At 41.5% G+C, this 25467-nt stretch overlaps 3 protein-coding genes across 3 annotated transcripts; 1 reads left to right on the forward strand and 2 right to left on the reverse strand.

Annotated features, from left to right (window-relative positions):
- Positions 1–1235: 1235 nt before the first annotated feature.
- LOC139649400 (tubulin alpha chain) lies at positions 1236–4905 on the reverse strand. The gene is made up of 4 exons (XM_071525793.1): positions 4864–4905; positions 3079–3301; positions 2617–2765; positions 1236–2343 (listed from the first exon to the last, which is right to left on the reverse strand). The coding sequence occupies exons 1-4, from the start codon at positions 4864–4866 to the stop codon at positions 1366–1368; spliced, it is 1353 nt and encodes a 450-aa protein (XP_071381894.1). The 5' UTR covers positions 4867–4905; the 3' UTR covers positions 1236–1365.
- Positions 4906–5569: 664 nt separating this feature from the next.
- Positions 5570–9119, reverse strand: LOC139649377 (tubulin alpha chain-like). The gene is made up of 4 exons (XM_071525762.1): positions 9015–9119; positions 8369–8591; positions 7738–7886; positions 5570–7622 (listed from the first exon to the last, which is right to left on the reverse strand). The coding sequence occupies exons 1-4, from the start codon at positions 9015–9017 to the stop codon at positions 6648–6650; spliced, it is 1350 nt and encodes a 449-aa protein (XP_071381863.1). The 5' UTR covers positions 9018–9119; the 3' UTR covers positions 5570–6647.
- A 5383-nt stretch (positions 9120–14502) lies between these two features.
- LOC139649378 (tubulin alpha chain) lies at positions 14503–22967 on the forward strand. Its single transcript, XM_071525763.1, has 4 exons — positions 14503–14625; positions 20493–20715; positions 21311–21459; positions 21650–22967. Exons 1-4 carry the CDS (start codon positions 14623–14625, stop codon positions 22622–22624), a joined length of 1350 nt encoding a protein of 449 aa, XP_071381864.1. The 5' UTR covers positions 14503–14622; the 3' UTR covers positions 22625–22967.
- The last annotated feature ends 2500 nt before the right edge of the window (positions 22968–25467 follow it).

Here is a 25467-nt window from a genome sequence, read left to right on the forward strand (position 1 = left end):
GCCGAGGGAAGCAACTGTAGGTAACACGGCTACAATCTGGGACAGAGAGCACAGAAAGCAGGGAAACTGTAATTTCCTTGGTTAAATTAATGGGAGCTGCTCTCCAGTTTTCCCACTGAAAAATAGGTATGAAGAGCCTGGTTAGGCTACTGCAAAGCTGAATTATGGTTGCTTTTAATTAAACCAATTCAATTTTTTTCTCAATATTTAAATAGGACTAGGACTCTATGGTGACAGCCATGCATGGAACTGCTCTAAAACAATGACTTGAGGGCTTAATTTGTGAATGTTTTTAACATTTTCTTCCAAAAGGGTTTTTATTTCATCATCATGATCCTAACAGGAATTAATTAATCAGAAAATGGCCCCACATACTGGGTAATGTCATTATCCCAACAAAGGATTTTAAATGAAATTAAGCTGGCGGCAACTCTGTGGCTAATTAATTGTAATTCAATAGGGAAGATCCCCTACATTCTCTTACATTCATTAAGTAGTGGTAAATCCATCAGCTGACGTCAGTGAACAGACTAAACAAAACAATTGTAGGGCAGTTACAGTACAACTGGTCACATATCATGGCACATGTATCCAAATACGAGGACTAATAGTTGGATTGGGACTGAGAGCAAACTTGAGCTCAAAAATAAAATTCACCCCATTCCTCATCACTTAAAATAGGGATGAAACACAGAACCCTAAACTATTACAGTATAGAGTATTTAACTTAAAATATAAATGCATTATTTCCCCCCTATATTAACTGCAACTGATGAAGTCAGACAGGTTTTAGTTACAGACCTCAGTAGGTCCACTTTAATATTTGAATATTTGACATTTCACAAACACTCAGGGTATTCTCTGCTTCTTAATATCTACTTTTTGACCACCAAGATGTACATATGATATGTAGAATATATTCTGTATGTTTACCTTGATTAAAATATTTCTATGACCATTGCCAGTGCTTTTATCTTGCTTAGGGCTCCTGAATAACTTCAATTAATTATTCATCATTTCCGTAGTTTGCTGTGTACTCTTAAATCCAAAGACTTCAACCCTCTATTGCCCTGCAAATACCACCACATTGCTGATGTTACCTCTAGGGCCAGAAATAAATAACGTATTTGTTCACTACTGTTTTGAACAATATTCATAGTTTTTCTGCTTGTGCTTGAACCTATACTTTTTGATGATGCGAGTGTACAAGAATGACCACACATTCATTAAAAAGGTTCATGAGAACATTTTTATTGATAATACTGTCATATCACCACCACAGGTTATCAGAAAATTGCTAGGAATGTTACGCTCATGATAACTTTTGGAATGTGTGATGGCAAAGCCTGGATGATGTTGAGCCCTTTAATACTCTTCTCCCTCTTCATCTTCCTCTCCCATGCTGTCAGTGCCCACCTCTTCATAATCCTTCTCCAGGGCGGCCATGTCTTCTCTGGCCTCTGAGAACTCTCCTTCCTCCATGCCCTCCCCTACATACCAGTGGACAAAGGCCCTCTTGGCGTACATGAGGTCAAACTTGTGGTCCAGACGGGCCCAGGCCTCAGCGATGGCTGTGGTGTTGCTCAGCATGCACACAGCCCTCTGCACCTTGGCCAGGTCTCCTCCAGGAACCACCGTAGGAGGCTGGTAGTTGATGCCCACCTTGAAGCCTGTGGGGCACCAGTCCACAAACTGGATGGTGCGTTTGGTCTTGATTGCCGCGATGGCAGAGTTGACATCTTTGGGAACCACGTCACCACGGTACAGCAGACAGCAGGCCATATATTTACCATGACGAGGATCACACTTCACCATCTGATTGGCTGGTTCAAAACAGGCGTTGGTGATGTCAGCAACTGACAGCTGCTCATGGTAGGCTTTCTCAGCAGAGATGACCGGGGCATAGGTGGCCAGAGGGAAGTGGATACGGGGGTAGGGCACCAAGTTGGTCTGGAACTCTGTCAGGTCAACATTCAGGGCTCCATCAAAGCGAAGTGAGGCGGTGATTGAAGACACAATCTGGCCAATGAGCCTGTTGAGGTTGGTGTAGGTCGGCCTCTCGATATCAAGGTTCCTGCGGCAGATGTCGTAGATGGCTTCATTGTCCACCATGAAGGCACAGTCAGAGTGCTCCAGGGTGGTGTGGGTGGTCAAGATGGAGTTGTAGGGCTCCACTACGGCTGTGGATACCTGGGGGGCTGGATAGACAGCAAATTCAAGTTTTGATTTCTTCCCGTAATCAACAGAGAGTCTCTCCATGAGCAGGGAGGTGAAACCAGAGCCAGTGCCACCACCAAAGCTGTGGAAGATGAGGAACCCCTGGAGTCCAGTGCACTGGTCAGCCTGAAAAAACAAAACAAATTAAAAAAACATGATTGCCTTTAGTAATTTAAAACCACACTCCAGTTAACACAATTGTTAAAGGTATGAAATCACCTTTATTTTGACTGGATAAACATTTTCTACAGTTTTTTCCTCGACAACAGTATTGGCAGAAGAAATCTTTTTAGCCTGAAGCCCTCTTGTCATGCAAAAATATAGGCCTCTTAAAATGCTAAGCTTGCCCTTTAAGTTGAGGTAAGGTAAACTAGCTAACTAAGCTAACATATCTCTCACCAGTTTGCGAGTTCTGTCCAGGACCAGATCAATGATCTCCTTGCCGATGGTGTAGTGTCCTCGGGCGTAGTTGTTGGCTGCATCCTCCTTTCCTGTAATCAGCTGCTCAGGGTGGAACAACTGCCGGTAGGTTCCTGTACGCACCTCATCTGTGAAAGAAACAATTGAAGGCAACAGTTAAGGATGTTCGGATGTAACGGATGTTCATGTGTGATGAATGTTCTCAGTGTTTAAATAGTTCAAGGCAATATTGTATTAAACAATTATGAAAAAGCAGTCATAATACTTGGCTCTAGGTTGAAGAGGAAAGATGGTACCATCTTGGTTTGGATACATTTATGCATGTTAATGTTAATTGTTTTTTTTTCCCCTTATGCAATTTTGTATCCCCAACTGAATTAACAAAATACGTACTAGGAGGGAGCTGTGAAATCACGTGGCAGCAAAGGATTGGTTACTGACCAATGACAGTGGGTTCCAGGTCGACAAAGATGGCTCTGGGAACATGCTTTCCTGCCCCGGTCTCGCTGAAGAAGGTGTTGAAGGAGTCATCTCCTCCTCCAATAGTCTTGTCACTGGGCATCTGGCCGTCCGGCTGGATTCCATGCTCCAGACAGTACAGCTCCCAGCATGCATTGCCCATCTGGGCTCCGGCTTGGCCGACGTGCATAGAAATACACTCACGCTGAATAGAAGAGGGAGGAGGGTAAGTAAAGCCAAAGGAGGTTGCCAACAAACAAGGAAACTAGAGCCTCAATCCTATAATCAGACCCACATTTACTATACAGATATAACCATTATAATGCTGCAGCTGTATTGCCTCACCCCCAAGAGGGATTGCTTAGAAATTCCTGCATTAATCTTGAATTGTACATGTACGATGGGTGACTTGTTCAGTGGCTAACACTGTATGTCAGGTCAACTCACAAAGATGTTCTGAGGTGAGTTGTGTCATGTCTTTTTGACATGTTAAAAAAGGAAAAACGAATACAAAAAATACCTAGTGAGTTTCATCATCACTGAGTGCTACAGGGACCCTATGTTCTTTCTGCAACTGTCTGCCGAATACAGGTCAGATTCGACTTCCCCTTTCACTTCAGGATATCAAATAGCAGTCTTTGTCTATGTTTCGGTTGGGCTTGTCCAAATATCTAATTACCATCTTTGGTATGAATTCAGAGGGGAAATAGCTTAGCTCCTAACATGCAAATAGACGTCAACTGCCAAACAATGTATGGCAAAAGAGAGTGTTTAAGCTACAGTGGTTCACAGTGCATATGAGCAGGCCAGTATTTAGATGATAGTGGAGTGCAACCTAATAAACTCATAAACAGAGTCTGTACTAGGCTGTTACAGTGGAGTCCAATACAGGCAGGAAGTGTATGAAATGCAGTTGTGAGAGTCCCTCCTGCTAATTCCCTAGGCTCCAGTTGTATGGCTTTCAAAAGAAGTGGAACATAACTAAGGCAGTATGTTGCAGACAGGAAGGCCCTGCCTCAGAAAGACGGGAAAGCCTTCCCTCTCTTCTCCATCCTGTGCCTCCTCCCTTTCCTCCTCTCCTCCCCTTCGTCTCTCTCTCCTCCCCCATCCTGTCCAGCTGCATAGTGCTGTGTAACACTCAGAGATGTCTCTCCCTCCCTCCCTCAAACCAAAAACCCCTAACAGCTGCAAAATGGCTGCCAACCAACTCATACTGGCCTGCCCAGACCACTCCTCTTCTCTCTTTTCTTTCTATCCATCCCCCCACTGCCACGATTACGACAATCATTCCTTCTCAGTGTCAAGATCACTTTATTCCCTCAACAAAAACATGATTAAGACCCTAATTATTTCTTTTTCCCTTGAGTTACTTATGTTTCCCCCCTTTGGACTAACTGTAGTATATCAAACAAGTACGAAAATGACAAAGGAGCCTAGTTCAGGAAGTGTCTTGTCATCTGACCCAGATTGTCTAACAGCACAGAGATGATTTGGAAAGGTATTTTTTAGTCGCATATAACCATCCCACTCCCTGAATTCTCAACAGATATGCCTCAAATTTTCATAATATACATTCAGTTCATATTTACTGTTATGTAATAGAATAAAACAGCTTTTGTATAGCCTGCAACTCCAGAACTGAGATCTTTTGAGAATTAAAGAGGATTAGCTTCTGTAATCCATCTAATACTAATGACAGAAAGAAAGACTGAAAGAAAGAGAGAATGGGATTTTCAAGGCTACGTCATCAGCCAAGCAGTTACTCACCATTTTGTCTGCTTGTCCTTCGACTGACGTTGAGGATTCAGAGAGAAGGCAGAAGTGCGGAGGAGAGGGAGAGTCAGGGTTTATATAGGCAAGGACGCAGAGGGGGCAGGCAGGAAGCCACAGAAAGCAGCTGCATAACCCGTTGGCGGGAGGGAACAGCAGTATTTAAAAAAAAAAAGAGGAGGTAGTTCTGTCTGTTTGGTTATCTGCCCTTCCGTGTAGCTGTTTGTCTTTCAATTTGAACTTCTACAGCTTTAAACCCATATGCAAATATTAGTCTATTTCTTTCTCGCTATTGGTCTCTCTCTCTCTCTCTCTCTCTCTCTCTCTCTCTCTCTCTCTCTCTCTCTCTCTCTCTCTCTGTATTTGCAGTGAGGCACTATCTGGAGTCCCTGAACTAGTTTTCTTTAATTGCATAGAGCTCAAGCCAAGGAAGTGTTAAGTAGAGGAATTTACCAACAGCATGTGCAATATTCACACCCTTTTGTAGACAGGGAAACATTTCTGAACACACTCTTCAGGGACTGTGGGTTGGGAGAGTGATAATGCTTATTTCATGCATGCACCCGCACCCACACACCCACCAACACACAAACAGTCTTTCCAGTGTCTGGATTATCTGTAAACCATTAAATGAATGACTGCATTATCACATGATAGTCAAGGGGAGGCTGTTAAAAGGTCTATGAAGGTCTTTATTCAGGATCGTCAGATGTAAAAACATATGATTTTGTAGTACTAAAAAACAATGGATGAGCAATTACAGTCCTCACAAGTACTGAGATTACATACATTTGCATAAAATTAAATTACATGGCATTATGTAAAGGCATAATTAACATTCATTATAGACAGGGAAACATCATATTGGCAGTGAATATATAATCGAAATGGTAAAAATAAAAACAACTTTTAAGAAATGGCTGTGCCAGTTTTATGCTTACTTTTCAACAGCCCCCTTAGGATCACAGAACTGTGAGTCATAGATAACAGGAGTGTTATTGTTGCTGCAGGCCTCTGTCTGAGTATGAGGAGATACACAACACCAGTCAGTGAGTCAGTCAGTTATTCTCTCTCTTTCTCGCTCTCATGGAGTCACAGCTGAATGGTATGTAGAAACTGACATAGGAGCTCTTTCATAACTTACATTCCACTAGGGAGAGGATAGTGGGGGGAGGGGCACAACAGAGAGGGTTTGGTGTTGAGTTTCTGTGAGACTCTCACAATGCCTTAGAAAATGGTCTCCAAAGCCCTGAAGCAAGATTTATTTGACCATGTAAATTTTTGCACTGATTGCAAAGGCAGTGGAAAATAAAGTTTTTATATTGTATTTGAACTCAAAAGACAGTTGTGTTATCCCGGTTGTCAAGCGTTAGACACATAAACAATTCTTTTATATATTGAGAATAAAATAATGACTCATATTAAGCTGTTGAGTTCAGTGGGGGCACTACCCTTTTGTTTGTGCTTGAATTATGGATTAGGCCTTAACAAAACATTTTTGAATGTGTCTCTGTGTGCAGAATGTACGTTCAGTCTAGATTGAATGCCAGAGTTGGTTTTGGTGCATGTAATTTGAAAAATGCCACTGTGGACTAATGATGACTGATGATGATGAAAGGGATTTTTAAATTTGTCAATTTGTAAACTGACTGAAATTTTCTTGGTTTATTCATAATTCTGACTGTCATACTAACTACATAAAGCTAAATAAGTTGCCTACTCCATAAATTCTACCGTCAATAAATATTATTTAACTAGGCCAGATGCAGGCCTTTGTGAGGTCAATACTCCTCTCCTTCATCCTCCTCCTCTATGTTGTCAGTGCCCACCTCTTCATAATCCTTCTCCAGGGCGGCCATGTCTTCTCTGGCCTCTGAGAACTCTCCTTCCTCCATGCCCTCTCCAACATACCAGTGGACAAAGGCCCTCTTGGCGTACATGAGGTCAAACTTGTGGTCCAGACGGGCCCAGGCCTCAGCGATGGCTGTGGTGTTGCTCAGCATGCACACAGCCCTCTGCACCTTGGCCAGGTCTCCTCCAGGAACCACCGTAGGAGGCTGGTAGTTGATGCCCACCTTGAAGCCTGTGGGGCACCAGTCCACAAACTGGATGCTCCTCTTGGTCTTGATTGCTGCGATGGCAGAGTTGACATCTTTGGGAACCACGTCACCACGGTACAGCAGACAGCAGGCCATATATTTACCGTGACGAGGATCACACTTCACCATCTGATTGGCTGGCTCAAAGCAGGTGTTGGTGATGTCAGCAACTGACAGCTGCTCATGGTAGGCTTTCTCAGCAGAGATGACCGGGGCATAGGTGGCCAGAGGGAAGTGGATACGGGGGTAGGGCACCAAGTTGGTCTGGAACTCTGTCAGGTCAACATTCAGGGCTCCATCAAAGCGAAGTGAGGCGGTGATTGAAGACACAATCTGGCCAATGAGCCTGTTGAGGTTGGTGTAGGTCGGCCTCTCGATATCAAGGTTCCTGCGGCAGATGTCGTAGATGGCTTCATTGTCCACCATGAAGGCACAGTCAGAGTGCTCCAGGGTGGTGTGGGTGGTCAGGATGGAGTTGTAGGGCTCCACTACAGCTGTGGATACCTGGGGGGCTGGATAGATGGCGAACTCCAGCTTGGACTTCTTGCCATAATCAACAGATAGACGTTCCATCAACAGGGAGGTGAAGCCAGAGCCAGTGCCTCCACCGAAGGAGTGAAAAATGAGGAATCCCTGGAGGCCAGTGCACTGGTCAGCCTGTAAGTAGAATGTCATGAGAATGTACAAACAAAATTGACAATCAATTATTAATCTGGCACAAACCATGTACAATATGCTACAAACACGCCCTAGCACTCTCAGATAGTCTCACCAGTTTGCGAGTTCTGTCCAGGACCAGATCAATGATCTCCTTGCCGATGGTGTAGTGTCCTCGGGCGTAGTTGTTGGCTGCATCCTCCTTTCCTGTAATCAGTTGTTCAGGGTGGAACAACTGCCGGTAGGTTCCTGTACGCACCTCATCTGGAGAACAAAATATCAACAACAAAAATGATGAAACTATATTTACTGTAATGAATGGTGAAAATAGATTTACTAAGAATGCTCCTGAAGTTGAATCACTATTGACAGCATTGAATTGCCATGCCATTCACACATAGCCTACTATAAAACTTTGTTCTTGAAATAAAGGGATGTTTATCATCTGCGTACATGTTCACTTATTGAGAATTTTTTATATTATAATTGTGTTTTACCTTTTGACAAAATTTGAGTACTATTTCATATTGGTATTGTTGTCAGTGGAAGGAATTAAGAAGTTTACACAGAAAAAATAAGCAACAACCCCCGACCTACCCCATTCTCTGATGAAAAAACATATATCTATATTATTATTAAAGATACATGAAATTAACTATTTAGTAAAAAAAAAATAAAAAGCAAGTCAACACATCATCTAATCAACTAAGAATAACATTTAATCAGCTATTAAACTGTGTACTGACCAATGACAGTGGGTTCCAGGTCGACAAAAATGGCTCTGGGAACATGCTTTCCCGCCCCAGTCTCGCTGAAGAAGGTGTTGAAGGAATCGTCTCCTCCTCCAGTAGTCTTGTCACTGGGCATCTGTCCATCTGGCTGGATCCCATGCTCCAGACAGTACAACTCCCAACATGCATTGCCAATCTGAGCCCCAGCTTGGCCCACATGAATAGAAATACACTCACGCTGAGAAAGAAACACAGCTCAGTTACCAGGTATGTGTATACTTTTCAGATTTCAGCTACACAGATTTGTTCTCCATGAAAGGGGCTTGCTGTTGTGATCTTAAATTTCAGTCCACCTCAGAAATACAATATACTGTGTTCAGTTCCCAATTATCTCTGTCCTCTTGCTATTTAAATCTTGTTGTAAAACTTGTGGTGATAATAATTGCTTTAAACTACTACAATAGGCCTACATTTATGCAAATTCTATATGGTATGAACTTCTATGGATAACAGCTTAATTTTGTCTGTATGCATCTCACTATATTTCTAAATTAAATTGAAAAAAAAAAACCCAAAAAACCCATCAGCTTCAGTTTTTCCAAACCTATCTCACTATAGTTACAGTCTAATGAAAGCTTCACACTAGCCAAACTTATCTTACCATATTTAATCTCCCTTCTCCAATGTCCAGGTATCGGAATGAAGATGTAGTGCTGGAGACAGCTGTGTTACTCAGCTTTTATATGGCTTGAGGTGACCAGTGATCTGATCTGAGCTGTAATCAGAGAACACACTGATGAGACCATGATAACATCATCCGCTCCGCAAACATACAGACAAAGCGAAAGGAGGTCACCACCCTACTTATTGTGTGTGTGGGTGTGTGTGTGTGTGTGTTTTGTACCTATGTGTGTGTGTGTGTGTGTGTGTGTGTTTTGTACCTATGTGTGTGAGTGTGTGTGTACGCCTCATATTTCAAAAAGGATAGTTTCGGAGCCCTGGATGAGGAAGGCAACCCATTGTATTGTCACTCTGCAGATTCTACAACCTTGGCATGATTTCATGATTTAGCCTAGTCCAGGATAATAAACTCCTGTTGCTTGAAGTTGGATTTTTTATTTTATATATACAATATACAATAATTATGACCACCACCTGAGTCCAAGAAAAGAATGCAATTGCTTAAGTGTGTGATTGTCAAAGGATTGAGTAGATTTATTTCCAATTTGGAATTGAGGTATAATGTCACTTGTGAAGCCAAGATTTCACCATTACTGTCAATGTCATATTAATTGACTTTGAAACTTGGAAATGTGGACTAATAGTATGTGATGGTACATGTGAGTTTATAAAAAAGGAGAGAAGTGAGTTGTACACAAGTTCTAGATGCAAAAAGACGTTAATTTATTAATAGGCTACCGATGTTTCAGCCATCAGGCTTTCGTCAAGGTGATAAATATATAATTTTTAAATATTTTAATATTTTGAAGCTGTATATTTTGAAGCTGCAAATGTTTTGCTTTTATTTTGATTTTATGGAAACAGAGGAAAAACATCCTGCATTTTAAGTTATGGTGGGATCTGAAAAGAGATTAACTGTATTTCCACCTCACAAGAATAAGTGCATGTCTATACACAAAAGGGATATGCTAAAATACAGGATAAAACGTCAAAGTTTTGTGAAAATGTGTTTTATGGAGAGAGAGAATGCGTATCAGCTGTTCTGAATCGGTAAGCTGTTTAAATGACACTTTCAACAGTATCAAATACTTACCATTGCCATTAAAAGGAAATACATTGTTTGCCAACCATTGAGCCCATGTTCTTTCCCACACTCTTCCCTTAAATTGAAATGAGCTGACAGTCTTTAGAAAACAGTACAATATATATGGGACCTGTTCCTGCTTCCCTGTTGGTTCCTCAACCCCTTGGAGAGTATAGAAACTGAATACAGGTGAATCGCCTCAATAGGTGTCAGCTGACTAAATGGTGTAAATACAATAGCAACTCTGATTTGCCTACCAGCGTGGTTTCATTATATTTAACATAAAAGTCAACCACAGAAGCAGTGCATAAAAAGGCAAAGAAAGACCAAAGTCATGGTTACTAAAGCCCTGTTGCATTGGCCTCATCATCCCATTCAGATTTCTAAGCCCTGCAAGTCATTCATGTCCAATGTTTGTTTGATTATCTCCTCCAGTCACAATTCCAGTCCATGAGGTTCAGGTGAGTAGCAGGGGAATTGGGGGAGGGGCCCACACACAGGTGCCTGTTTCAATTGGCAGGGAAACTGGTGATATCTTGGCTCAAATGCTGAATATTCAACTCTGTGACTTTTAAAACAAGTCAAACCACTTTCCAGACCTGAAATCCGCCACCAAGGTGTCTGATATTCTGTATGCATCCACTGAAATAGCAGAAGTGGAGCTCAAAACATATGGGAAATTTGATTCAGTATAATCTATGGATTTGTAAGAGGAGACATATGAGATGCTGTACAGTATGTTTTGTGATATCAGTATTTATTACAGAATTTGTATTACAGAATGACATCTGAAAAACAGAAAGAACCATTTTCCCAGCCTTCTCAAAGTTATCTTCATCAACTGAGATCTCCATTGAAAAATATTTTTATTCTAGGACTAAGGTGTGCATCTCCATGAAACCAACCAGCAGAGCATTTTTGGGCATTTTCTGCCTTTGTTTAATTTAACCTTTAGATTTTTCAAAAAGCTTCCAATTTTTTTGCATACCCAATTTATAAAAATGAAATGCTTACCAACAAAGTGAACAGAGAAAGAAGACCCTCCCATACAGACTACCATTACAACAAACACATAGCTGCCCCACCAGGCAAGACTAAATCGTCATTAAAATATCATCAAGATCTATTAAATGACATATAACCATTTAAATGTATGCAGCTGACGGACTCAGCCAATTTCAGAAAGGCTATTAGCATCTATGGACTGTTTTCTCTCTCACCATCTTACTGTAGACACCTACTGACATTGACCCAGTTCCTTGTCAACAGTTTCTGTCCTGAGGCTGCGAGACTCCTCAATGGCAAATAATAGATGTTGGCATCATTTTATACACAGACACCTCACAAAGCTATATGGTGCAGATGTTCGTATTTGTATTATATAATTTTGTTTGCATATTGTTGTTTAATCCATGCATTTGCAATGTGCTTTATGTCCTTGGAGAGAAAAAGGAGCTAATAGACTTTTTATACAACATAACAATAAAGCAGACTAGAACTTGATGTCATAGCTCTTGAGAGAATTCACAATGTAGTCTTTTACTTTCTGCAATGTTGTGTAACCTTGCAGTCATTTACAAAAAACACTAAACTGGGAGAGGCAAGGATCACCTAATGCTGTGTGTTTTAAGACTGGGGTGGGACCCAGAATTAGGCGATGGGAAGATTCAGATGACTGGCATCCAAAGGTAGTTGGTAGGTTATGTTGCCAAAACCCTCCCAGGCCCAATGCAATTTACAATAAGATTGGCTGAACAAACTTGTTAGGCTATAATTCAAAAGGCCAAAACCTGGCTAAATGTTAGATTAGCTTAAACAATTTTATGTGTGATAACAAGGTCCAAAGAGAAACGTTTTAAAGCCACAGGCAAAAGGATGGAGGAGTGAGTTTCTGACCAGAGGCCTGCTGGTCTCACTCTGTGGAAAATCTGCACAGGGAAAGTAAACAAAAAGTACTTAAAAAAACAACAACAAAAAACACTATTCCATTGCACTTTAGCAAGACGCTGCCAGCTGCTCTGGCAGATCTGCTAGTGTTCAGTAGTAAAGCACTTTTGAATAGAGCTGATCAGGAGTCACTCAGGTCAGAGTGTGTGCCATGCAAACACTTTCTTACTTGCAGCAACAGCCTGGTGGGGTCATATTACATTTTAGTTAGTTACTTACATGCTTGTTGCAGCTCTTTTGCTCCTCGTTATGCTAGGCTATATGTGCTGAGGTGTGTGTGTATTATGAAATGGTACTGGGACAATAGGCTACATGGCTCCCTGCTGTCTTATTTCATGTGCCTTACCCTCAAAGGTGTTGCCTCAGTCATAAAGATGTGACCCACTTTCATTGTTTGAGTGTATAGGTCTCTAACTTCCCACAATTAGTCTTTTCACTTATAATGGGTCACAATAATGCTAGTGCTGGTGTTGGTTGTGTGTGTGTGTGTGTGTGTGTGTGTGTGTGTGTGAGGGAGAGGGAGGGGGGGAGAGAGAGAGAGAGAGAGAGAGAAGAATGTGCAACATTTTCAGGTCATGAGACATAAATGGTATAAACCATGTGAAACATTTGAACATTTGGGTTTATTATATTACAAATTGCTTAAAGTCCAGTTCAGAGAGAGAGAGAGAGAGAGAGAGGGAGAGGGAGAGGTGGTGGCGGTTGCTGAGGCAGGGTGACAAAAATACAGAAATACTGTGCAGGACCACTGCGGTGGTGAGAAAAATAATACTGGAGAAGTCACATGGAAAGTCCCCATTCTTGTTGACCAACTACATTGGAATGTCGGCCCTGCTATAGCAACTACGCCCTCTAGTGTTTAAAAGTGGGACTTGAACTCAAAGTGTAGTGCCATTGATATTGGGCAATGTATATAGGCTAGAAAGTGAGACATTGGGGCCATATAAAACATGGAAGCGATGGAATTTCTACGCAAATGACCAATAAAACCAGAAATCTGGCAATATTAAGAGGCCTAATACGTTAACACATGGTGAATCATTGTTTCACGTAACAGATACACAATCTGGGTACTCTTCCATCTAGTGGTGATTAATGATAGCACACTCTTCTTGGGGAAAAGAGGGAGTAGCATACTTTCTGGGGGGTCCAACGTGGAGGGGTGGTGATGCTGCAATAAGGTAGACAATTCAGGGTGCAGGCCCAGTGTTCCATCTTGTAGGGGAGGCCAAGAGTCCTAGCAATATGATGAGAGATAAGCAAACGTAGGCTAAAACTCAATTGATCCCCATGGGGAAATTAGATCACTGCAGCAGTAATGCAGTAATGGGAGTCAGCCAGGGCCGGCTCTAAATTGTTGGAGGCCCTAGGCAAAATTTTCTGTGGGGGCCCCCTTTTAAGACAAATCCTACCCATCATCAAGCAATAAAGACTGATGTAGTGTTTAAAACATTGTATGTTTGTTACCTGTTACATATATACAGCAGATGAATATCAAAATTAAATAACAAATACAAAGGTGAATTTGTCTCTCTCCACTTGTGTGGACAAGAGCTTAAAATGAAGACTTTTAAGGGGGCCTCAGCCAATAAGATTAATCTCTTGCTGTTTTTGATTGGTTTTATGATCACTGGCACATAATGTATCCAATACTTTTTTGAAAGTAGACAAAAATACATTAAAAGAATGCATGAGGCCCTAGGCATTTGCCTATTCAGCCTATAGGGAGGACCGACTGAGTCAGTGAAAGAAGACAAATAGAGTTTTTTTATACGTTTTTTTTAAGATATACAATAGATAATAAACTATACAATATAAACAATTGAGGGGTTGTATAGTTATAGGCTATGTTGCTGACAGTTTCAACACACTCCATGGGTTGGAAATATAGGCTATAGGGAAGGAGAGTTACTTATATAAATTAACTCACAACTGTCACTGTTACAGTTGTTACTTACAGATCTTACTAACGACCTCGATTCCTCACTCAAATATGGATAACTAAATTTGAATGTGCTTTATTTAAGTATGTATAAACATAACAATCGAAATATAAAAATATGAAATAGGATAGTGGAAAGAGTGGAATATGAATATGATGCACATGTGTATCCATGTACATATTCACAAGTCTACATATGGCCATACACATGTACAGGCTCTTTCTTTCTTTCTTTCTTTCTGTCTTTCTTTCTTAAAATGTGTATGAGAATCTTTGCTTATCTAGCCATTGTAAAGTGACGTCTAAAACCTTTCTCTAGTGTCCTACGCAGAACCTAATAAAGGTTCTCTGACTGCATCTGCAACTGACAACCACGTGCACAAGTTTCCAGTGGTAGGCGCGCTTGCAGCGCGCATTCACGCCAAAAAGGGAGGGGTGGGAGTGGTTTGGAATTGAATATAGCAAGACAGCTCCTTGCCCACCTGGCATTACTCACTCGGACCACATTGACGGCCGCTGTGAGAAGCTACAAAACAAAATTACGCAAACCAGCCATTTGTAAGGCAAACTTTGTTTTTTATATATCAAAGAAGATTTTTCTACTTTTAAGGCACAATGGTAAGTTTCACTCTTTTTCAGATTTAATCAATTGCAGAATATATTTCCAATCTAAAGCTCCGTTTGAATCTGTCATTTTATCTATAGCCTACGTGCAGCATTTTCAATCTGCGACAGCGAGTGTTCGCTGTTTAAATGTATTTGCATGGCTAAAATGCTCGGCCAGATGAAAGGTGCAATGCAGCACCAAGCTGCCCCCCTCTCTGCCCTGTAGGACCCCTTACGCATCAGAAATAGATCTTTCCCTGACTGACTGGCATTAAAGCCAAGCTATATTTGGCCGGTGGCCTGGATGAGCAGGTGTTGAAGATTAACCTACATTTACAACACATCAGGAGAGAAAAGATGTCAGCTGAAATCATTTTGAAGAGATTTACCTCAAAGGTGGTTTGATGTGGATTATAGATCCTGTGATTCTTATATTAAAAGTCGAGTATTTTTTTAGTTAGGTTAAAATGCTCTGCTTGACTGTCCCAAGTATGTGAGCTCAGATTTTAAAAACATTTTTGAAATGCCTTATTGTACTACAGCCACTTGTCAGCTCAAGTATGAAGGCTGCTGAGGTGTGTGGCAAATGTGTCAGAAAGGAGTTTAGGTGTGTCTTATTTACGTCAATCAGCCAGTCAGTTCAGTTTGAGTCAAGAGCTGACATGCATTTCTGTAGGGCAGGAATGGCTGCTTTTTTCAGGTCTCAACAGCCATGGGAGAGTGGTAAAACCTACTGGCATACAGGTTTCTGCAGATGAAAAGGTAGACTGTCACTGCAGGCTAGGCTTCTTAAACCCAATGACCTCAACAACAATTTAAAAGTTGCTTTTATATATGCCTAGCAAGCAAAGGCACACATTTTTGGGGTGAAATGAGACTAATAACTAATCCCTGCCAAGTGAAACAGAGATAACCTTGCTTCATAGGTGAATGTCATCTTGATTGGATCATGACTGGTGATGGAGGTGATTGTAATAATTTTTTTTTTTTAGATGTACTCTTTTGAGAGGGTGATTAGAAATTTAGGAGCTGAAGTCCCAGATGCAAAGTTAGGCACTCAGGCTTATCAAAACATCTCAATCTTGTCATGTGTGGAAGCACCAGAAAAAGTCCTCTAAAACAACCATGAGAGTTACGAAATCGTCTGGCATTCACAGATGGAACAAATACGTGGGTTGTAGTCAAAGTCTTTTTTATTGTAGCCTGCAGCCATTGTGGCCAGATCTCTCACAGTGCCTGCACACATGTTTTGGCATTAAAAGGATCCATTGACGTTTTACACATCTCTCGTGTATTTAGTGTTGTGGTTCAACGCTATGAATACAACTGAGACACACACATCTTGTGTTTTGTTTGCACTACACATACAGTATAAACACAGCTTGTTAGCGTTGTCAGCACTCCTAATCAAAAACAATGGCATATCAATATAACAAACTGTGTACACATTTTGAGCACACTCGCCTACTACATACACGCCCTGATCAAATAGCCATCATCTCTCAAATTAAAATGAGGTCATACAGTATATTGTGAAAGTGTCTAAGAGATTTTATTAATTTAAATCTTATAATCATACTGACGTTTATATAGCTATTTGATTTGACCAGTGAGTCTAGATCAGAGTTCATTGTCAGTCAGTCTCATTGTTAAAAGACTTGAATAACAAGATTGACCCAGGATCACAAGTCAGGTCACATGGTTAGGGTTAGGGTTAGGGTTAGCCCTAACCCTAACCCTAGGGACCATATAAACTTAAACCAGTCTCAGATTGGCTCTCCCATGTTTAAGAGATTTTATCATGGGCAGAGTGCTCATAGTCCTCCATCAAATCACCGTCTGTCATCACCTCATCATTTTGGAATATTATGTCTGTTTCTCTGTCCTGGAAGCAGAATGTACTGTGACTGTGGGGTATTAAGGACTCTGCCCTGCCCCCATGTCTCATGACCCGAAAAAGCTTTTAACAAATTGCTCTCTGTCTCTGGCAAGGAAGTACAGTATTTCTAGTTATTATAGTTTTAGTCACACACAAGACTGTAATCTCGGAAGTCCATGTGGTTGGAGCCTGCAGGCACACCCTTGCTCCCCCTCATATGCAGACACACCCTGACAGATTTTAGGGACAGGGGAAGGCTTCACATAGTGAAGTTGCATCCAACAGTTTCAGAGTGCTGTCACTGAGCTGAGCCATGAAGTTTGAATAGGAAAGAGAGATACCAGTGATACCAGTGGTGTTAAAATGATTTAGTGTTGCAGTTTGCCTCAGAACCTCAGCAGCAAAATGATCCTCATGCTGCTGTAAATGAGGAAAATGGCTGTACTCTGGGTATGTTTGTTATTGTTTCTAACTTAAAAGTCTATGTAGGTAGTACATGAAATTGTTTGCGATACACGTATAGTAGGTTAAATATTCATCTTGCCAGTGACCACTGTTGCTGTGTGGAATGCCAGTCACTCTTTACCACTCTTGGTGTCAGGTTAGCATGCAGGACGTCACCCTAAAATAGCTGCTGCATAGAAGTCTGCTGACCTGGCAACCCTGGCCAATCTAGGCACACTGTAGGCAGGGTCACCTTTTCTGTTGAGGGGAAAAACAAGAGAGGACAGTGACATCACAGGAGGCCAAACACAGGGTGTATGAGCACCAATCTGTTAAAGTCTTAGGGCATGCATTGTTTGTCACATGCTGCCTCTCGCATCCCATGATGGCTTCGAATTATAATTTTTCTAGAAGGAATTATGCTATGAAGTACTGCAGATACAGGCTCTCCATGATCCCAATCATATCTCTTCCCATTTTCCCTTTATTCAAACTTCCCCATCCCTTGCTCCCCTTGCCTCACATTACTTTCCTTTCTCTCCCTTTCCTTTCCCTCACCCACCAGCACCTTCTCATGTCCATCATTCTCTGAGAGACAGCAAGGGGGCAAAGGGTAAAAATAGCAGCCTGACATGAATGAGGTGGGAATGGAGGTTGAAAGGTGCTTGGTGGGAGGTCTAGAATTTGTCTGCCTTTTTGTATACGGGGATAAAGATTGAGGAGGTGGTTTCAACAGTGCTTATTTCAATCCATGACCCAAACATCTAGTCTCTTGCCTACGCTAATGAAAAAGCTGTTACTTGTGTCATTTGATGCTGCACCAGACTCAGCCTGGTGACTCATTTTGGCCTATGACCTACAATTTAAGAAACACTTGCGTAAGGAATGGAGTTGTGCCTAAACACATTGTTATGGTACCAATAGAAGCTACTGACACATTGTCAGACAGCTTGAACATGGGGTGGTATCTCCCTTGCTGTCATGAAATATGAAATGCCCTTCCTACGTGTAAACTATATACTGTATGTCTATAGTGTAAACTATAGAGAACTATAGGCAGAGTGGTACTGCAAAATCCCCTCCATCCCCCTTGTTAAATATGAACAAACTGAACATGAAATGGTTGAATGAAACCTCAAAGAAGTATTTACCTAACCAAACTCAGAAGTCAATTTCCAAACAATGGAGCAGTAAAGCTGCATCCATAGGCCTGCAGAGTAATGGATGTAGGCTACTTCTCTCCCCTGTTGGTGTTGATAGTTTAAAACCCGTTTGAGCTGTAGCAGCTGATGCTGGGAGGCACCAGTGGGGCAGGAGCTATCCTAATTATCTGCCCTCCTGGCCACACACACACACACACACACACACACACACATACTCATGTAAAGGAGTGCAGAGCTAAGCTACAGTAAAGTTGACCTTGTCTCGGTGGTATGCAGAGAATGGCTGTCTTTCAGCTTTCCCCTGCTTCTTATCTCTGCACTCTGCTGACATACTGTGTCTCTATTTACTGATGTACTGATGTACTGTATGATATGTTTTCTGTTTTTCCCATTAGTAGGTTAAGTTGAGGCAGTGCAGAGAGTAAGGCTGATGATTTTAGACCAGTCCCTATGGGCCCAATTATGTGGATGTACTTGTATGATACAGACCAAAAACAAAAAGTAGCAACATTTTTGGCTCCTGCAATTCAACATTTTCCTTTCTGGAACTGAATTTCATTACAAAGCAGTATTTTTTTTTTTTATGCTTTATTTGAGAGATATAGTGAGAGAGAGACAGGAAGGTATGGGAGAGAGAGCGAGGGGAGGACATGCAGCAAAGGACCACGGGCCGGATTCAAACCCGGGTCGCTGCGGGAAGGACTGAGCCTTATGGTACGCGCCCTACTCGGTGAGCCACCAGGGCGCCCCCATTACAAAGTAGTATTACATGAAATTCTGGATTGTAGGTGGTACCGGGGTAGAATATTATTTGTTGTATGTCAATATTAGCTCATTGAAGCCCATCAGGAAGCATAGGGAAGCCATCCTGAAGTCAATTCTAGATAGATAACGTTGCTCAAGACATTCTGAAGCTCATCAATGCTAACATGGCTACTGGCTAAAGTGCTTAACTCACAAACTATTCATAGAAAGTGGACTTTGAAATTGACAAAATAGATATCATTATCATACTTTTATAATTAGTGTCATTTTATTTAAAAAACAAACAAACAACCAAGATAGAGAAAGAAAACCAAACCAGATAAAATATTTAGAGGCTTGAAAATCAGTGATGTAATCTGTAATTTAAGTCATGTTAGAGTAGAAATGTTTGGTTGGTTTTGCTAGCTTGGCTATCAGTGCCCCTCATAAGGCAGTAAATTAAGGTCAGTCAGACTCTTGTGGTCAGCAATACTCAAGGACCAGGTGAATGGATTAACAAAGATTTTACTCAAATCCAGTTTAGATTTGATTATGATACTAGCATAGGTTTTATTAATTTAACCTTGACGTAGCCAGGTAGTCCTGTTGAGAGTTAAACATCACGAGCATAATAGCAGCAGACAAACGGCCTGAAGACAAGTAACCTACAAGAATAGAAGCAAAGCTTAAATGCTAGAGTGGCAACATCGCTCCAAACCTGTCTACTCGCATGCTGTTTTGTATAGCCAGCCAGTCATGTCTTTAGGCAAATATTTGTTTCTTTGTGTAGAGGGAGAGGCTAATGCAAATACAATAATTAAATGTACAATTTTAACACCAGCTAGTTTTATCAGAATTGCTTGTCATTTTGTAAAATGTGTAAATTTTTATACCATGTGGCTTTCTAAAACCTGAACTTTCAAATACCTTACTTGGCTATTTCTTTACAATTCCATCTTGGGATGAACCTTCCATTCTCTTGTTTGTGAGCAAACAACACAGTGATCACTGAACTTAAAACATGATGTTCCTTTTAGTTATAGGCTACCATTACAATGGTAAGGAAGGTAGCTCTATGTTTTGAGAAGTTACACAAGTGTCAGTATGCCTTTTTTAATTGGTCATCTTAATGGTTTGAATGTAAAATGCACAGATCTGCTCTGAACTCCCCCTCCATTTTAGCCCTTCTTGTCTGTCCACTGCATATCGTCACATGAGAACCAATGACAGCTGCAGCAAATCTCTCTATTTCCTCTCACGCCCTCAACTCTTTCTCCCTCTTACTCTCTGCTTCCACCTAGTGGCAGAGATGCAAAATTATGATTTTGGGTATTACCATTGTAACTGGAATGTATAAAATCCTAATTTATTGGTAGAGTCATTTAAAGAGAAGTTTTGCCTTTCATTACAACCTGCAAAGCAAAAGTCGACCTCCTTCACTGGTTTCACTGCTCTATCTTCTAGTGTAACTGTAACTATATGAGAAGTGGCTAATGTGATTATGCAGTCCTCTGCCTTCCCAACCTTGCCTCTTTTCCTTGTCTCTTTTGCATTTATCTTGCCTCTACATTTTCTTCTCTCCTTTACCTCTGCCCTGCCCTCTTCCTCTTCCCTTCTCTTTGTTCACCGTTTCCCCTCCTCTCTTGCAGCGTGAATGCATCTCCGTCCATGTGGGCCAGGCTGGCGTCCAGATGGGGAATACCTGCTGGGAGCTGTACTGTCTGGAGCACGGCATCCAGCCGGACGGCCAGATGCCCAGCCACAAGCCTGTAGGAGGCCATGATGATTCCTTCACCACCTTCTTCAGTGAGACTGGGGCTGGGAAATACGTCCCCAGAGCAATCTTTGTTGACCTGGAACCCACTGTCATTGGTCAGTAGTTTCACCCTGTATGTAGTGGAGCTTGTAGTGTTTGTAGATGTCTACAACTACAAACTAGAGATTTTATGTGAAAACTGGGAGAAAATTACAACATTCCAGCCATCCATCCCTTTTTGTTAAAAGAACAGCCCACCCTACTGGTCAATAGTCAAACTGAACATTGTTTTGAGGTGAAAACTTTGTATCTTATGGTTTTTCAAGAAATTAGAAAAGAAGCCTTTGTTTTGAATTGAGACCAGTATATTTTTTTAAGCTATCCTCAAGATTTTGCATGATTTGAAGCATGCATAAGTACTTGCAATATATTGCAAGTACTTATGCAAGAACACTGCAATATATTTGTCAACAGGAGGCTTACTTCATAATGTAAATGTATTGTTTAAATGGTCCCTATTCACTTGTTACTCCACCACTCAACTTCCACTTCATTCTTTGAGCATCACACCATGTGGATGTGAAGTATGAAGTGGTCCAGTGAGCCTGTGCAATAATACTGTTATATAAATGCTTTCTCCACTAAATACACTTCCCATTACAGATAAATGAGTTTTCTCAACCCTCTGCTTTTGTCTTTTATTTTTCCCAGATGAGGTGCGTACAGGAACTTACCGCCAGCTCTTCCACCCCGAGCAGCTGATCTCAGGAAAGGAGGATGCAGCCAATAACTACGCCCGAGGACACTACACCATTGGCAAGGAGATCATTGACTCCGTCCTCGACAGGATCCGCAAACTGGTGAGGCACTAGGGGTGGTAATCTTCAGAGATTTACTACTATTGTGCTACTTCATGTTTGTGAAATATATTGCAATATATTGCCTTTTGCTTTTCTGTCATAATCATACTCACCAGTAAAGACCTAAATCATGGATTGAAATCACATTTTTTTTCTGTCAGTCTTTATAATTTTTTCTCTGTCTCCATAGGCTGATCAGTGCACTGGTCTCCAAGGTTTCCTGGTCTTCCATTCTTTCGGCGGAGGCACTGGCTCTGGTTTCACATCTCTGCTGATGGAGAGGCTCTCTGTCGACTTTGGTAAAAAGTCCAAGCTGGAGTTCGCCATCTATCCAGCCCCCCAGGTATCCACAGCCGTAGTGGAGCCCTACAACTCCATCCTGACCACCCACACCACTCTGGAGCACTCTGACTGTGCCTTCATGGTGGACAACGAGGCCATCTACGACATCTGCCGCAGAAACCTTGACATTGAGCGCCCATCTTACACCAACCTCAACCGCCTCATCAGCCAGATAGTTTCCTCTATCACCGCCTCACTTCGCTTTGATGGAGCCCTGAATGTTGACCTGACAGAGTTCCAGACCAACTTGGTGCCCTACCCCCGTATCCACTTCCCTCTGGCCACCTATGCCCCGGTCATCTCTGCTGAGAAAGCATACCATGAGCAGCTGTCTGTGGGCGAGATCACCAACGCCTGCTTTGAGCCAGCCAATCAGATGGTGAAGTGTGATCCTCGTCACGGTAAATACATGGCCTGCTGTCTGCTGTACCGTGGTGACGTGGTTCCCAAAGATGTCAACGTGGCGATCGGTACCATCAAGACCAAGAGGAGCATCCAGTTTGTGGACTGGTGTCCCACAGGCTTCAAGGTGGGCATCAACTACCAGCCTCCTACGGTGGTTCCTGGAGGAGACCTGGCCAAGGTGCAGAGGGCTGTGTGCATGCTGAGCAACACCACAGCCATCGCTGAGGCCTGGGCCCGTCTGGACCACAAGTTTGACCTCATGTACGCCAAGAGGGCCTTTGTCCACTGGTATGTAGGGGAGGGCATGGAGGAAGGAGAGTTCTCAGAGGCCAGAGAAGACATGGCCGCCCTGGAGAAGGATTATGAAGAGGTGGGCATCGACTCATTTGAGGAGGATGAGGAGGGAGAGGAATATTAGACAGGCTCAGCATTCTTTTGCTGGTTGTTGCCTTTCAGAAACGAAATTGATCTGTTTCATAGCAAAATACTTTGGTTGTTAGCGACACATTAAGAAATATTTTGTTATTATATTTTGTTTCGTTTCATTTTATTATTTTACATAAATGTCAAAATCCTGGCCTCACTTAAAAAGGTTTGAAACTAATAACTGTATTGTTGAAATTCTACTTTTTGACCTCTTGTCATAGTGTCATTACCTGTTGACTAATTTCAGTTTTATCAAAAAGCTAAACCGTTGTACAATAACCTGCTAGTTTTTATAGAATGTTGAGCCCCTCTGTGATGTTTGTGCTTAATAAAATGTCCCCAAAAATGTATCACATTCTCTGTATTCTCTGCAAGCCTCACAGCCTGAAAATGTTGCAGCAAATTCTACTCCCTCTCTCTGTCTGTCCATCATAAGAATGTTACTTTTTTCATATTGTTTGGTTTAAATGCTATCTGAAGATGCTCCAACGTTGCAGGATAGTCTTGATCAGCTTATGTGGATCAGCTTATCTGACACCTGACCAGCTCCAGTCTTTCATTACACATACTGTTCATCTAGTGCTGTATCACTACTAGACCAAACTCCAGACATCCAATTGTTTAACTACTCCAATGTTTGAACGAAACTGCTTATCAAGTGTGTGTGTGTGCAGTTTGACAGCATAGCCACTAGGGGGCAGTCAAATCTAGCTTGTAGAGCCAGCTCTCACCAACTTCCCAGGAGGAGGTATTGGTTTCTAGGGCTGTTCTCAAATGAAGAAATTCCCAGTCTGAAAAATCCTTTGACTATTAGTTGACTGAACAAATACTCCAATAAACTCTTAAGAACTAGTATTAATACTGAAATGATGTCAGATCCTCAGAGATGAGATGTGGTCGGAGTGGTCAGGGATGAAAAAATATTAAGACACTATTAATTACCAATCAATTACAAGTCTTAGTGCATTAACACTTAAGTTTCCTAGTAATAGACTTTCACGTATGCCAGGATTGTAACTGCATTCTCTTCCAGATAGTGTCATTCTTGTCTAGGAAGAACAAATCAAAAGCACCAGCACTTATAGTTGGCTGCCTGCTGGCTGCATCTTGTACTGTAGAATCTCTCACAGGAGGACGAAATGAGCCAAATGATGTCAAACCAATCAAACTAGGAGGCTGCCATCTTTATGCACCTGGACCATTACCAGGGCCTGTTCCAGGTCCTAGATTTACTGCCATCTAAAGTCAATAAGATCAAAGTTCAGTGTGAACTTATGAATCTCTAAATTCAAAATGTAAATCTCTCTCTCTCTCTCTCTCCCTCTCTCTCTCTCTCTCTCTCTCTCTCTCTCTCTCTCTCTCTCTCTCTCTCTCTCTCTCTCTTTTGATTTAATGTAGTGTATTCTGAGACCAAATCTTTATAAGTGACCTCTCCTCCTCATAAGCAAGTGGACCATGAGCCATATTGTCATATCCTGGCCTCACTGTTGCAATTTAATTAGCGCTATTGTGTGCCTGTCGCAAATACTTCCCCAGGGACACGTAACGGCAAAAAGAGTTTTTCTGCTTATAGTCTTCTAAGCCATCCACTCTGATGCCATTTGTAGTCAATGACTAATTGGTTTTGTCAGCACTTGGTGTGGCAATGGTTGGTATCACCAGCTCTACAATAATGACATTGAAATGAATAAGCCTGTATCACTGCTGGGGTATAAAAACCTAATATCTACAAAAGTCTTATTTTCTCACTGACACACATTAACAACACAGCAAGGTCTGAATAGGTTTGTACAGGCTCCCCTAGCTTCATATTATAGCAAAAAAAAGTAAAAGCCACAAAAAATTGGGGTTATGAGGTTTTCACGAGGCAGCAGCGATACGTTACACATAAGTCCCATGTGAGCTGGCAGTTAGTTGATTGTATTGACTGTATTGAGTTGTCACAGCGTCAAGGCTGATTTCATTATTGAGTGGGGGAGTTCAGGACGTGCATGTCAACACATTGGCCACCGGCCTGGTGATTTACTTTGGCATAAATCTATGTTGTGATTTAAATGAAAGCACACCTCCAGACCGGAAACAGACAATCTGTCATTTGGGGGAAATCAATTTTTTTTTTTACTTCCATGTAGGATTAATAGAGGTGAATGTCTCATTTTGGAGGTCATTCTTCTCTTTTCTCCTGTCTTTCCCAGACCACATTAATCCACATTACGTTTTTAAACTGTAGCTGAGCACGTTGTACTACAATAATATTTTCACTTTTATCTAATGAATATTTTTTAAGCCTATTTAGGATTAATAAAAGTGAATGTTAAATTTTTCTGGTCTTTTTGTCAGTCTTCCTTAGACCATGACATCAAGTGTTGGCTCAGTTTTCAAACTGTAGAATAACTAGTTTAATAATAATATTACATTCACATTTGTGGAATCAAGGATTTATAAAGGTGAATGTTACATTTCAGATGTTTTCCTTATTTTTCTTTTCTTGGTCTCAGACATTGTCACTGTGTGTGAGTTTAGTTTTCAAACTGTAGCTTTTATGAGGACGGCAATGTAATTTTAACCTGTGTGAGTTTTCTGAAAGCATCAGAAAAGTACATTCTGTGTATAACAAATATACACTGGGGTGACTGATGCAGTGAAACTGAGAGGCAGAGATGGAGACAGTGATAGACAACAACACACAGAAAAAGAGACAGAAACAGAAGCTGACAGGGAGAAACAACCACAGACAGGAACAGACAGAGAGTATGAACTTACTGCAGTGAGTCAGGGAAGGATAAGGGTTTGAAGAGGTCTGATTAATGAGTGTTACTGGGTGGCGGAGAGTTT

The sequence above is a fragment of the Centroberyx affinis genome, unplaced genomic scaffold, assembly GCF_046629955.1.
Source record: "Centroberyx affinis isolate AG114_WGS23_722 - 3 ecotype Tasmania unplaced genomic scaffold, CSIRO-AGI_Caff_v1 ptg001337l_1, whole genome shotgun sequence".
Taxonomy (NCBI): Eukaryota; Metazoa; Chordata; class Actinopteri; order Beryciformes; family Berycidae; genus Centroberyx; species Centroberyx affinis.

Bases quoted from the DNA above. Each gene is read 5' to 3' on its own strand.
- LOC139649378 (XM_071525763.1), top strand. The intron at 20,716-21,310 runs GTCAGTAGTTTC...TATTTTTCCCAG, and splicing joins CCTGGAACCCACTGTCATTG to ATGAGGTGCGTACAGGAACT. The intron at 21,460-21,649 runs GTGAGGCACTAG...CTGTCTCCATAG, and splicing joins TCGACAGGATCCGCAAACTG to GCTGATCAGTGCACTGGTCT.
- LOC139649377 (XM_071525762.1), bottom strand. The intron at 7,887-8,368 runs GTCAGTACACAG...TTTGTTCTCCAG, and splicing joins CCTGGAACCCACTGTCATTG to ATGAGGTGCGTACAGGAACC. The intron at 7,623-7,737 runs GTGAGACTATCT...TTCTACTTACAG, and splicing joins TGGACAGAACTCGCAAACTG to GCTGACCAGTGCACTGGCCT.
- LOC139649400 (XM_071525793.1), bottom strand. The intron at 2,766-3,078 runs GTCAGTAACCAA...TTTCTTTCACAG, and splicing joins CCTGGAACCCACTGTCATTG to ATGAGGTGCGTACAGGAACC. The intron at 2,344-2,616 runs GTGAGAGATATG...TTGTTTTTTCAG, and splicing joins TGGACAGAACTCGCAAACTG to GCTGACCAGTGCACTGGACT.